The sequence below is a fragment of the Rhodamnia argentea genome, chromosome 6, assembly GCF_020921035.1.
Source record: "Rhodamnia argentea isolate NSW1041297 chromosome 6, ASM2092103v1, whole genome shotgun sequence".
Taxonomy (NCBI): Eukaryota; Viridiplantae; Streptophyta; class Magnoliopsida; order Myrtales; family Myrtaceae; genus Rhodamnia; species Rhodamnia argentea.
Genome location: NC_063155.1, coordinates 4,861,806 through 4,874,891, shown reverse-complemented (window position 1 = coordinate 4,874,891; position 13,086 = coordinate 4,861,806). Strand labels below are relative to the sequence as shown.

Genomic DNA, 13,086 nt, shown 5'->3' with positions numbered 1-13,086 from the left:
GGTGAATCTCAATTACTTGCTGTTCGAAGGAGCATTGAAGCGGATAAAGGAAAAAGCTGGCCCAAGGCAGCAGTAGTGGAGATGGATGGAGCAGTGGCATACAAGAATATCATCAACTTTCGCAAGCAGTGCAACTGGACACTAAAGGAAGCCCTTGCCAGGATTCAAGCAGCTAAATATCATTTTTTCTTTTCAGTTGTACTTCATTCAAGAGAAGCAAATGCTTGTGGGGGTAACTTTGCATACTAGGAAGAGGATGCTCTTCTTTACAGCATTTGCTTAATATTTCGACTGTGGGTGAGAGCCCCCCCCCCAACCGAGAACGAACACACTCCCACAGATCGGTGGTTTTCTGGAAATTCTATGCGACACTTCTTCAAACGGGAAAAAAATTAAATAAATTCGTATTGAGCAACGAATGGAAGAAGGGGAGGGAAGTCCTCTATCTTACACCCCTGTATTGCCAAACTAGTGAGATGGGAGAGCACGTGAAGGCACCGTGGTAGGCTTCCGAAATTCTCACACCAGATAATAGTCAAAGATTCCAGCGATTCTCCCACGGTGATCTCTTCCAGCAACTCCACTCTCTTGCACCATCCGATTATGAGTGTCTTCAGAGCAGCGAGTCTACCCTCAGCAAAGGAAAACAATGTTAGAGAATCACAGTCATATATCTCAAGAGATTCAAGTTGAGGCATCAGGTTATTACTATTGGGGCCATCCGGAGGAGTGGTTAGTCCCTTTATTTTCGGACAATTCCATATGCTCAAATGTCTCAGTGCCTCCATCTTGCTCGGAAGCTTTTCTAAACTCGTACAATCCCTTAATTCCATCCTTTCAAGGTTGCACGGTAGCTCGATTTCTCCTTCTACTGTCACAAAAGATGTGAATCGAGGACAACTTCCGATGACCAATTCCTGGAGGAAATGCAACTCGCCTTTTTCTGGCCACCTATTTATATGGTCAAAGCACCATGTTTTATGTGCAATAACACCCACAGTGAACCGAAATTCAGATTACGAATTATCTAAACTCTAATAGAGCCGTACAGTGTCATAAGAAAATTGCTTCAATAATTACACATGCAACAGTAGCATAGAGGGAGATGTACCAGACAAGGTATACATTGGTTGAAGAGCAAGATTTCCAGTTAAACAAAAGGAACCCAAGTGAGCTCGAAGCTTTTTTTCAGGAACTCCCTGCAGGAAGAATGCCACATAAGAAGGTATTTTCAGATAATATTCCACTGTAGAGTAAACCTAAACAACTGTCACTTTAAAGGAACTGAATAGATTAGCCCCAGAGGTCACTGCTAACAATGCAAACACAAGAGGCAGGTAGTATATCATTACAATCTCAACCATTGGAATAATTGTTGGAGACTCAAATGGTGGATGTGCGAGCATGAAGCATAACTATATAGGCTGAAAATTCCTAACAAGCTGCTAGTAATAGTTCCTAACCCACGAGAGATCACGACCCAAATGTAGGGTGATTTATGGAATATCAATGTTGTCATGAATTACAGTTGTATTGGAAGCTTGGAGCCATGAGCTGCCCCAGAGATTTATTCCAGATCAACTGGTTAATACTATGAAGGATCATCATCAACGAAAAGAAGCTTCTCGATTCTTATGAAAACTAAAAGAAAACAAAAAATGCATCCCCTTTCTTCAGTCATATCACAGTTTCCACATAACTAGTCATGCTTTCAGTTTTCAACAGAAGAAAATGTAGAACACATTAGCGCACCAAATAAAAATCAAACGCTTCTTCTTCGTTTTTTTTTTTTAATTGCAAAATATGACACATAACATGGAGACAGAATTAGCCCCACCTCCACAGCGTTCGCAAGTGATCCTTCCAAGAGATTTTACCAATACAAAAGGTATCTGCAAAACAACCCCAGTGAATGAGCTAAGGGCACAAGAAAAAGATGACGGGAAGAGAACTTTCAACAAACACTGAAAATGCAGAGGAATATGATTGCGGAACGCTATGATTCTTGGTGATTCTCATGCCAAGTACAGTGCATTTTCATTCACAATATGTTTGGGCAAGAAGCAGAGTCGAAGATATGTGATGAATAATTGAAGGTCAGTCTCCGACCTTCAGTCGGTGGTTTCTGGGAATTCTACGCGACACTCGTCCGTGGAAAAAAAAGGTAAAATAAATTCGTATTAGGAATCGAAGTGAAGAAGAGAAACGAAATTGATGCATCCAAGAAGAAAAACTTACACCAACCCTAGAAAACCGACTGTACATCGAAGAATGAAAGGAGAAAGAAGGAAAGCAGTCGGAAGCATTTTTACCTGAGGAAGAAGAAGCAGTCCACGGAGAATAAGGATCGGGCGAGATCGATTTCAATTCACCGGATCCAATGGCCATCGATGTATATATGAGGGATGTGTTGGATGAGGGGCCAATAGTGGCCAGTGAGTTTTGAGCATCCTTCTTTCAGATTCTTCGAGCATTCACTTATCCACAGATGTTGGAGGGAGGGAGGGAGGCCATCCTCTGGCAAGGACCTCAACTTGGGGCAATCGTAAATCCCTAACCATTGGAGAGAGGAGAGATGGTTGCGAAGACCGCTTGATAGTCTTTCCACCTTCCTCATATTGTCGATGTGAAGTTCGGTTAGAGAGGAAGGGAAGAGAAGACTCCACGCATCCTCCTCCTCCTTCGAAGAAGGAAAGCACACATTGTCTCCCTCCCCTCCACCCTTGCTCCTTCCGTCAATATATAGTTCCACGAGGGAGGTGAGGAGGGGTAAGCCCCATTCTCTCACTGCCTGCTTCACATTCTCACACCCTCTAATTTCAAGGTTCCGCAAATTGGGAAGCACTCGATATTTGGGCAATTATGAATATATATTGACTGGAGGGAGGTAAGATGATGCCACTGATTTGGTAGACACTTTATCTTCGGACAATTATAGAGATAGAAAAATGAGAGGGTGATGGGAAGGGGAGGGAAGTCCTCCTCTATCTCCAATGCTGGACAGGAGTGTATAGTTAAAGTGGTGAGATTCTTACAGCTTGCAATGTTACAGCTGGCAATAAACTTTATTTTTGGGCAATTCCGAAGAGTGAGAGTTGAGAGGGTGAGGGGAAGGGGAGGAAAGTCCTTCTCTATCTCCAGTGCTGGACAATCATTTATTTCCAAGCTAGTGAGATGGGAGAGCGCGTGAAGGCACCGTGGTAGGCTTCCCAAATTCTCACACCGGTCAATAGTCAAAGATTCCAACGATTACGCCACCGCAGTGACCTCTTCCAAGGACTCCACTCTCTTGCACTGCCCAATATAAAGTCTCTTTAGAGCAACGAGTGTACCCTCGACAAAGGAAAATGATGTCAGAGAATCACATCTTTCTATCCCAAGATACTCAAGCTGAGGCATCATGTTGTTATCGGTGGGGCCATCCGGAGGAATGGATAGTCTCACTATTTTTGGACAATTATGAATCCACAAATGTCTTGTTGCGTGCATATTGCTTGGAAGCTTTTCTAAACTCGCACAACCCCTCAATTCCATCCTTTCGAGGTTGCACGGCAGCTCTATCTCTCCTTCTCCCGCCACAAATGATTTGAACCGAGGACACCTTTCGATGATAACTCTTTCAAGGCAAGCGAGATTTCGTGTTTCATTTCCATCCCGCCACAAGTAGTTTAGCTTGTCACACCCTCCTATATGAAGCTCCTTTAGCTTGACCAAGCAGCTCACAAACCCAGCATCGAAGCAAACAAGCTCCGTAAGATTTTCAATTCTGAGAATGGTCAAAGAAGTTAGGTTGACCAAGCTCTTTAAGATCTCCTTGCTACAATCCTTGAGGTATAACTCGCGGAGAGATGGAAGATGAACCTCACTGGTTGAGTCATTTAAATGTGGGCATGAATGAATTTCAAGCTTTAGAAGACGATCAAGTTGACAAGGCAATGTCCCAACCAACGAAGGACAGCTGCGAACAACAAGATGCTCAAGACGGGAGAATGGGACTTCTTCTTCTGTGCCCCTAGCATTAGGAGACCATTCCTTCCATTGCAACATCTCTTCGAACTTCAAAGTTGTTAAGGATGAGAAAGGCGTTTTACTTCCATAAAATTCAAAGCCTATCATTCTTACTGCATGTAGACCTTTGAGAGACAATTCTCTCAATGAAGGTAGTTGCCCAAGTGAGGGCAGCGATGTAACATTAGAACAGGCCCTCAAGCACAAAGACGTTATCTTAGAATAGGACAGACCATCTAACCATGGGGGAAATCTTGCACCACCGTAGTGCGAGATAGTGAGATTTTCCAAATTAGTGTGAGGTCGCAGAGAGTCAAGCACTTGTGCTTCGCGCTCATGATTCCGGAGATTTCCCAAATGTTCTTTCCATTGCAAGGATAAGTTGGTAAGACCTAGCTTTCCAAACAAATTAGCATCCGCTGCATCTGTAACTTTTTCCACCTTTTGCAATTCTGATATAATTAATTCTCCTTGAAGATGTGGCAAGTTCTTCAACTCCTTTAACTACGACCCTTTCTCTGTTCCCACCACAAACTTAGACAAGATAGTAAGATTCTTCAAATTGCCGATACCCAATGGCATCTCGTTTAGATTCCGTGTATCTCTAACGTCGAGAAGGCGTAAGCCGACCAACTTTGTGATACCTTGAGGCAACTTTGAAAGGTTTTGACAACCTCTCAAGATCAAAGCTTGTAATTTGCACAAGTCGACAATTGACTCGGGTAGCGTTTCGATATTAGTGTATGAGAAATTGAGATATCGAAGATGTTTTAAATCACCGACACATTTCGGTACTTCTACGATGGAGCAATGACATACCGAGAGTGCCCTCAAATACTTCAATTCTTTTAGCAAGTCATGTAGCACCTTGTTGGAAATATCGAATCGTCTCGAGCCCCACCCTCTAGATCCACCGGGCACTAGAATTAAACTTCTTAGCACCTTCATTCGGTGATATGCTCTCGTGCATTGTGACGTAACAAACCACAGCGAGATGAATGATGCATATCGAGTTTTTCCTTCAAGAGAGGCGTCATCTTCATGACCCACCAGCTGAGACTCCCCAGAGGTAAAGCACGTTCCACCCGCAATTGAGTTTGCTAGGTCATTCAAAAGATCGTGCATCAAAAACTTTGACGTGTCAACACTAGATCGTTGAAAAAAGGATCTAGCTACTAACTCATCGAAGTAATTCCGTCCTAATCTCAAGATATTCTCCTTTGTTTTTCTTCCATCTAAAAAGCCCACTGCTATCCATAAGAGTACTAGCTCATCCCTCTCAATTTGGTAGTCCTTGGGGAATATTGCACAGTAAGCAAAACAGCTCTTCAAATATGAAGGAAGATGGACATAGCTCAATTTCAAAATAGGGAGAACCTCATCATTCTCCGCCGTCGGAAGATCCCATATTCTGTTATTTAAGGTATCTTCCCATTCATCGGGATTCCTTTTATTACGTAGGACACCGCCCAACATCTTCGCTGCCAAAGGTAAACCTTTACATCTTTTAGCTATCTTCTTGCCTATTGTTTCAAAATCCGGGTGGCTCTCAAAATTTTTTGCTCCAAGAGCATGAAAGGCTAATAAGCTTGTACAATCGTCAAGGGACAATTCCTTCAAAGTATATGGCGATGCTCCTGTTATGGAAACAACGGCAAGGTTGCGAGTGGTGACGACGATCTTGCTTCCCCTGGCCCCAACTTCAAATGGCTTTAAGAGGTCAGTCCATTTTTTATACTTCTCATTCCAGATATCATCTAGAACCAGAAGAAACTTCTTCCCGGATAGATTGTCCTTCAACTTAACTTGAAGGCTGTTAAGATCTTCACCCGCGCAGGATGACCCGGTGATGGACTGCAAAATAGTCTTTGTTATGTCAAGAATATCAAAAACATCTGACACGCAAACCCATGCTCTTTTCTCGAAACAGCTATATACTCTGGCATCATTATAGAGCCACTGAGCCAAGGCTGTCTTTCCAACACCGCCCATCCCAACTATGGGGACTATGCTCAACGTGGTATTGGAATTTTCGACCTCACTGATTAGTCGTTCGAGCATCTGTGCTTCTTCCTTCTCCCTGCCGAAAAACTGAGGCTCTGGCAAAGAAGTGGTTGGATCCCTTTTGTTGGTGTAGTTGGATCTGTCCGCAACATTCTGTCTCAAGCTTAGACTAGCTTTGCTTGTGACAATCGTTTTCAACCTGCCATTGATCTCTTGTACCTTGGTTTCAGACACGAGCGAGCGCGGTCTGCCAAAGAAAGAGAACTTTCTCTTAACTTGACCTCTGCTTGTGCTGGATTCTGTTTCCGACTTGGCCTGAACGGCTTCAATCTCGTACTCATCGAGCACGTCTTCCATGTCATAGGCCAAGTCCCTGACATCATCTAGCCACAGCTTCACTAGAGGGTTATCGCTGAGTTGCCTGTCTTCTGCATCAGCCAGCACTGCATTGATTGTGACCAGCATCTCCTTCCACTCCTCGAGCAGGGCGGTGCTGATTCCTTCCCGCTGTGCGTAGCCCAATGCGAGAGAAGTCAACTTGTCGAACAGGACCTGAAGGAAGGAACCCAAAACGATTTCTCCAGTGGCCATGGGTGAATCGGTCACTGCAGAGAACAGCAAAGGTGCTATGGTGAAGCAAAGTGAAAATGAGCTAATGGAGAGAGAAAACAATGCAGTCCGGGAAGACCAAGACGTTCACCAACCACCAATTTTTAAACAAAGACCAAGGCTTTCAAGGGATGCGAGGCAAAGGTTAAAAAAAATCAAAATTAAATATACAGAGCAGAAATCAATGGAGTGATATGATATTGGCTTCACAGCAGCACAAATTGAAGTAACAATTTTTTTAAACTTGAAGTAACAAATTTTTTTTGTTATTAGACTTGGTATTAAACTTGACAGCAAGTATTTGACATCAAGGCATGAAATCTGTTTAAGAACCAAAATATGTTGCTGCTGCCGCCTCTTCTTTTGCTCAAAATATTGCTTTTGCTTCCACACATAGAAAGATTTCAGAAAGAATAGGTGGTTGTCTCTTACCTTTTCCAAGCAGACTTCCTGGAGCAGACTAGTGAACGGGATGAGATCAACGACAGCAATCCAGCAAGCACGAGGGCTAGGTTCGGGCGAGTAGGAGGAGAACACCGTTCAGCAGGGGGGACGAGAAGAACGGGCTATGGTGAAGCAAAGTGAAAACGAGCTGAAGGAGAGAGAAAACGATCAAGTCCAGGAAGACCAAAGACTTTTCACCTGCCACAGAGAGGGGAAACGAAGACCAAGACTTTTCACCTACCAGAGAGAGGGGAAACGAAGACCAAGACTTGGGAGAAAATATGCTTTCTGTCCACAAGTGCTTATTCCGTACTATTTTGAGATTATCCCAGACATCTGTAGTTTTCAATAAAGGTATCCGAACTGAACCGAATAATTGAATCGAGAACCGAGCTTTCAATTTTCGGTTCGATTAATAACAAACGAATTTGGATACCTTAACAGTTTCGTTCGGATCTGTTCGCAAATATCAATTTATTTTACCCTGACACTCGAAATACTAAACTAGTTACGAATCACCGTCTAGCAATATATGGTCCATTGAAAATTATACTTTATAAATAACATTAATGAACTGAAAAAAACGTGTTAAAAAAGATTAGGATTCTCCTATCAAACGGTTTTGATCATTAACTACTGCCTTAGCTTCCTTCAGTGGATCATTGTTAGCAAGGAATTGTTAGCATTGTAATTGCCACATAACTCAGGAAGACCAAGACTTTTTTGGATATCATGGATTTTTTTTGTAAAGAAAGTGAAGCCAACGTGAAAAGGAGATGACGCGAAAGAAACTTTAATAAAGTTCAAGAAGACCAAGACTTTCCGGGACGCAAATTGGCTTTATTACTTCACTATTCACATGGGTTCTCTCTGTCCTTTTTTTCCCCGTCTGAATGAAATATTATTTGACAACTAGCATTGATTGTTGTTCTCTTGCTCAAAATCAACAATACAATAAACTTTTGTTAAACTGTTTTTATGTTTAATCTTTTGTTGACTTCTAAATTGTGGTGACCTAGTCGGTTGTTATTGCATAAAATTAGGGATCGACTTTGGTCCTCAGCAAAAACATTTAATTTTCATATTTGCATTCATAACATTTAATTTCAGAAAGACTTGAATGAATGGTCTTATTTGCAAGATTTGGTCAAGCACACTCAAATATTACCTGGCTGAAGTCCATGAGGAGGGGCGACCAAGTCAGGAGATTGGATTAAATTAGAGAAGCGATTTTCGTGCTTTGGCAAGCAATCAACATATTCCCACTGATATTGGATGACAATCAACTGTTTGAGAGAGCAAATACGGGGAGAAGCAAAATTCGATTCTGGTGATCGAGGGCATCGGCAATGAAAAAGGAAACATAAAAAAGGGGGGAAAGCAAGCAGAACGGAAAGATTGTTGATAAATTCATTCCACTTTGGCATTCAAAGAGGATAATATATAAGAAACTATTCAGCAGAAGAGAAGGCAATCACTCAATGGAGGAAGAAAATCAATGGGGTTCTCGAGAATCAAGAGATAATTTCTTTCACTTTGGGCATTGTTTTTCCAGAAAAGGAAAGATTGAAATACACGTGCACATGGTGGAATGAATCTGATCATAGAAAGAAGGGATATTCATGGAGACATATGCAAAAAGGAATCCTTCTTGCACTAATTCACAGCCAATTCTCGATGGCAATCTAGAACCAAATTTCAGTGATTGACTACGACACACGCGGCTGGAGATTTGAACCAGCCTTGCCCGCGCCATCCTGTGAGCCGAAAGTTGTCATTCCTCTGGGCGTAGCTGAGTCATTCGTTGATCCCAAGCCCATTGCGGTGCGCCTCGTTCCAGTCCCAATTTGTGAGCCATCTCAATCCATTGAAGTCCCAACGGGAAACAAAATTTGAAATATTTCAGAGGAATAATGACAAATATGGTCCTGAACTTTGATCTAATGTGTAATATAGTTCTTGAATTTTTTACACAAATGGTCCCCGAACTTTAACACAATGTGTAATGTGGTCCCCGAACTTTTAATTGGATTAATATGGTCTCCGAACTTTTGAAACATGTTTAACTTAGTATCTGAATTATAAGAAGATATTCAATATAATCCTTCCTTTGATTCAAGTCTATGGAGTAAGTTGAAAATGTTCAAAAAATTCAGGGATGATATTGGTTAAATGAAAAATTCAGGAACCATATTGCATTGAGTTGAAATTCAGGGATCATATTGCATATTTGGTTGAAGTTCAAAGATTGTATTGATCAAATAAAAAATTCAAGGATTACATTGCATAATGAGTCAAAGTTTAAGGATCATTTATGTGCTACTTTCCCTATTTTAGTTCCCGTCAGCTTGATTTTGTTTTATAATTGATATGGATTTTGCATGAAAGTTAACTCCAAATCTTTTGAGATAATCTTTAACCGATTCATGTCAAATCTTCAGCAACTTTTAATTCCGAGAATCCATTAAAAATACCAAAAATATCTCGTTCTTATAGGTTGCATATAAATTAAAACATTCTATTCATTTACGTAGGTTGAGCATTTACGGAGGATGAAGAAGGGCGTTGATTGCTTAATAGCAAGTGCTGCACCTGTGGGGGTGGCAACTTGAGGATCAGTTGATGCCCTAGGAATCCCGTGCGACCATTGGAAGGAGGACTGAAAAGAGGGTTATTCAGTGTCCGACAATTGGGTATTGGTGGAAGGATCCTTTGGCTTTGTAGAGAGTGGTTATTTGTGAAAGTTAAAAGTTGAAGTTTAGAGTTGTGGTCAGGCATGGGTGCCCTTTGTATTTAGGGTCTTGTTTTCGATGATACTCACTAGTCAGATTTTCTTCAGTTAAAGAAATGTGGAATGAAGACTAAAGAGCCCAAAGTCTTCTTCACGCCATTCGATTGTCAGATTACAGAGTCAGATAAATATACAGTGAAGTTTGGTTGACCCAGCATTTTTGACTTTTTGCTCCTAATATTTTCAGAGTAATGTATTTGCTCTTGCAAGAATTAAAAAAAAAAAAAAACAAAACCATAAACACTGTAGAATGATTGGCAGGGGAGCTTGGGAAAAATCCAAATAGCAAGTAAGGTTAATTCTAAGCTGTTAAAGTATGCGACATAGTTTGTTTATCCGGTTTATATGCTCTTTATGTACATATGATCTCTCTTTATTTATTAGCTTATGCTTTTGAATTTAACTTTAATACGATATAAGAGCAAGTTCTACCCAATTTATTTTCAACTTGCATGTAAGAGAGAGTGTCAAAGTATCACAAGAGAGAGTAAAGTATCCCCTACTGTCCCTCTCCACCTACTAGCTCAATATTTGGATTAGATTTTTTAACATTAGCAATTACAATGCGATCAAGTAAAATTGACTCAACATCAAATTTTTTGTTTTTTGCCACGAGATACTCTTAAAGCCCATACTTGGCTTTTCCGATTCAGTATAGTTGTTCATTTTCTTAGTTTTTTTTTTAAATTGTTTATAGGAGGGTTGTTATTTGTTTTGCATGATGGTATATTGTTGGGTAGGAAGTACCGACACTCTTTGGAGGCCTCATTGTCGTGTCCGACACATTTTGACATGTGATCCACATGTGGTTAGTACTGTAGACACGCATATCCGCATTCCGACATGCCATTTCGACAAATACAAGGTCAATTTTAAGCAATCAATAAATTAGAGGTGAAAATGTAGATTTATCAAAAATATATATACTTTAGTCATATTTCTAGTCACCCCAAAATTAATTTATCCAATCATAAAAAAAAAATCATGAATCCCTAACAGAAGAAGAAAAAAAAACTCACCGATACACTTATATAATAATGTATATATAAAAATATACATTTAATATACAACATGTCTCAGCTTATTGAAATTCTTTACTTTTTTAGAAATGGCATACCATCATATCGTATCGTGTCATGTCCGTTGTTTGTTACGTATCGGTGTTGGTGTTACTTAGATTTGTTAGGCGGCTTTTGTTTCACACTGAATCCTTCGACAAAAGTACCGGCGATCGAGTTTTTTCTTTTAAGGGTCTGCTCGGAGGCCGATTCTTTTGGTCGATTCACTTTATAATTCCAATTAAATTGTTGTTGTTAGGTGATGATGACGACTCATGTGTTATTACGCTAGAATAAGGCAGGAGAGGGAATTAGAAAGATTATAAGCCTGTCATTAACTGAATCTAAAGAGAGCCATCATAGTAAATCATTGTTCTCCATATTTGATTTTGTGTTTTCGCACGTAATTAGGCCCTAAGTTTCCAACTCACGCGAAAAGTACCCACATTGATGTCAAGCATGCTATCTCTCATATATATTTTTTCTCGGGACGAAACCGAATGTTCCGAACACCCCGCGTTGAATTTGAATGCAAAACATATTTGTTCATTTGAGTAGGCTTGAGAGCGAAGAAAGAATTGCCTAGCAAGTTCGGCTTGAAGTAGCCCGAATACAAGGGAAAAACAATTGTGCGAGCTTGTGGCCATGCCTTTCCTCTTAGAGCTTGGAGCTACCAAGACTTGCTCGGCGCGGTTTAAATGTTTGGCGAACACACGATCTGAACGGGTCCGGGCAAGCAACTTCCTTCTCGGGCTCCGACTCACCCTGATGCTGTTATTCATACGGAGAAAGTATAATAGGTTTCGAAATCATAGGCCAAGCAGGGTAAGAATTTTGATGGTCGATGTCTGACATGGTCCGTCCATACTCGCCCATTGAATAGTTCTACAAATAGCCAAGTGTTGTTCCAGCCAAACGACTTTCTTTGAACTTATTACTCGAATTGTATGTCAAGTCCAAGTGCAATCCGATCCATTTGGGGATTAGGGCCCAAGAGTTGGGGCTATCTACCTTTTGAGACTGAACATGCCAATAAATACCCATTCAATTGCATCAGGTAGCCTTTTGATACGAGCGTACGAGAAATTGGGATATCTAAAATGTTTTAAATCACCAACATAATTCGGTATCTCTACAATATCACAGTGACATATTGAGAGCACTTTCAAGTACTTCAATTCTATTAGCAAGTCATGTAGCACCTTGATGGAAATAGAGAAGGAGTCCCCTCTAGATCCAACGTGCAGCAGCATTAAACTTGTTAGTACCTTCATTCGGTGATATGCTCTTAAGCATTTTGCCGTAACAAACTACGACAAGGTGAATGATGCATAACGAGCTTTCTCAAGAGATGCATCATCTTCATTAACTTCCAAGTGAGACTCCCCAGAGCTAAAGAATACCCCATCCGCAATTGACTTTGCTAGATCATTCAAAAGATCATGCATTGTAAACTTAGATGAATTGACACTTGATTGTTGAAAAAATGATCCGGATACTAACCGATCGAAGTAATTATGTCCTAATCTTAAGTTATTCCCCTTTGCTTTTTGTCCATCTAAAATGCCCTCCACTATCCATAAGAGTACTAGCTCATCTCTCTCTTCAATTTTAATCATAAGTGAAGTGACGAGTTCTTATAAAAGGGATCTATTTTGGATCCGTTTAGTAACGTTTCTGTTCCTAAAAAGTAATTCTGATTAGAATCAATTTTTTTATTCCGTTTCTGCATGAGTTTTAGAAAATCAGAACATATTTGGTAACTACATAAAATTTATGTTCTTGGAACATAGACACATTTGGTAACTCGTATAAAATTTTTGCTCGAAAAATAATTTATTTTCCCAATTTGTCATTTGAATCAAATAATTGCATATTCACATTTGATGAGTTTTCTCAAGCCCCACAAGTGTTATCCTCTTGCACCATGACATCTTATTGCTCATAATGAATAAAATCCATCTCTGCCACATAGGTGGCTCAATTTTACCCTTGGATACCATGCTAATGGTCACCGATGTAGCATGGTACTCTGACACCAAATCATGCAAGGACTTAGAAAAAATGGAAAGGAAAAATCCCCAAAAACAAGATTGGCTAGTTGAATTGACGTATTTTCTACTTTTTGAGATTTTTTCAAAATTTTCTGGATTTTTTTTATGATATTTCCAT

General features: G+C 40.4%; 4 protein-coding genes across 6 annotated transcripts in view; all 4 read right to left on the bottom strand.

Annotated features, from left to right (window-relative positions):
- Positions 1–13,086, bottom strand: part of LOC115733080 (putative disease resistance RPP13-like protein 1) — a 491,263-nt gene that overhangs the window by 65,674 nt on the left and 412,503 nt on the right. The window contains exons 8-10 of one of the 3 annotated variants that reach the window (XM_048280909.1): positions 1,838–1,892; positions 1,112–1,199; positions 929–951 (exon numbers count right to left, since the gene is read on the bottom strand). In XM_048280909.1, the coding sequence (XP_048136866.1) occupies positions 1,151–1,199; positions 1,838–1,892 (104 nt within the window). In that variant the 3' untranslated portion in view covers positions 929–951; positions 1,112–1,150. Of the gene's footprint in view, positions 1–928; positions 952–1,109; positions 1,200–1,837; positions 1,893–2,312; positions 2,340–13,086 lie in introns of those variants that run through there. The other 2 variants (XR_007198758.1, XM_048280916.1) reach the window with 2 other exon arrangements.
- The window catches only part of LOC115729449 (putative disease resistance RPP13-like protein 1), a 95,112-nt gene that overhangs the window by 27,431 nt on the left and 54,595 nt on the right, over positions 1–13,086 (bottom strand). The window lies entirely within an intron of this gene.
- The window catches only part of LOC115729447 (putative disease resistance protein At3g14460), a 71,423-nt gene continuing 59,456 nt past the window's right edge, over positions 1,120–13,086 (bottom strand). The window contains exon 4 of the mRNA XM_048280933.1: positions 1,120–1,202. The gene's annotated coding sequence lies outside the window, so the exon portion shown is untranslated. The remainder of the gene's footprint in view (positions 1,203–13,086) is intronic.
- LOC115744901 (putative disease resistance protein At3g14460) overlaps positions 1,841–13,086 on the bottom strand; it is a 130,781-nt gene continuing 119,535 nt past the window's right edge. The window contains exon 3 of the transcript XR_007198794.1: positions 1,841–1,882. The gene's annotated coding sequence lies outside the window, so the exon portion shown is untranslated. The remainder of the gene's footprint in view (positions 1,883–13,086) is intronic.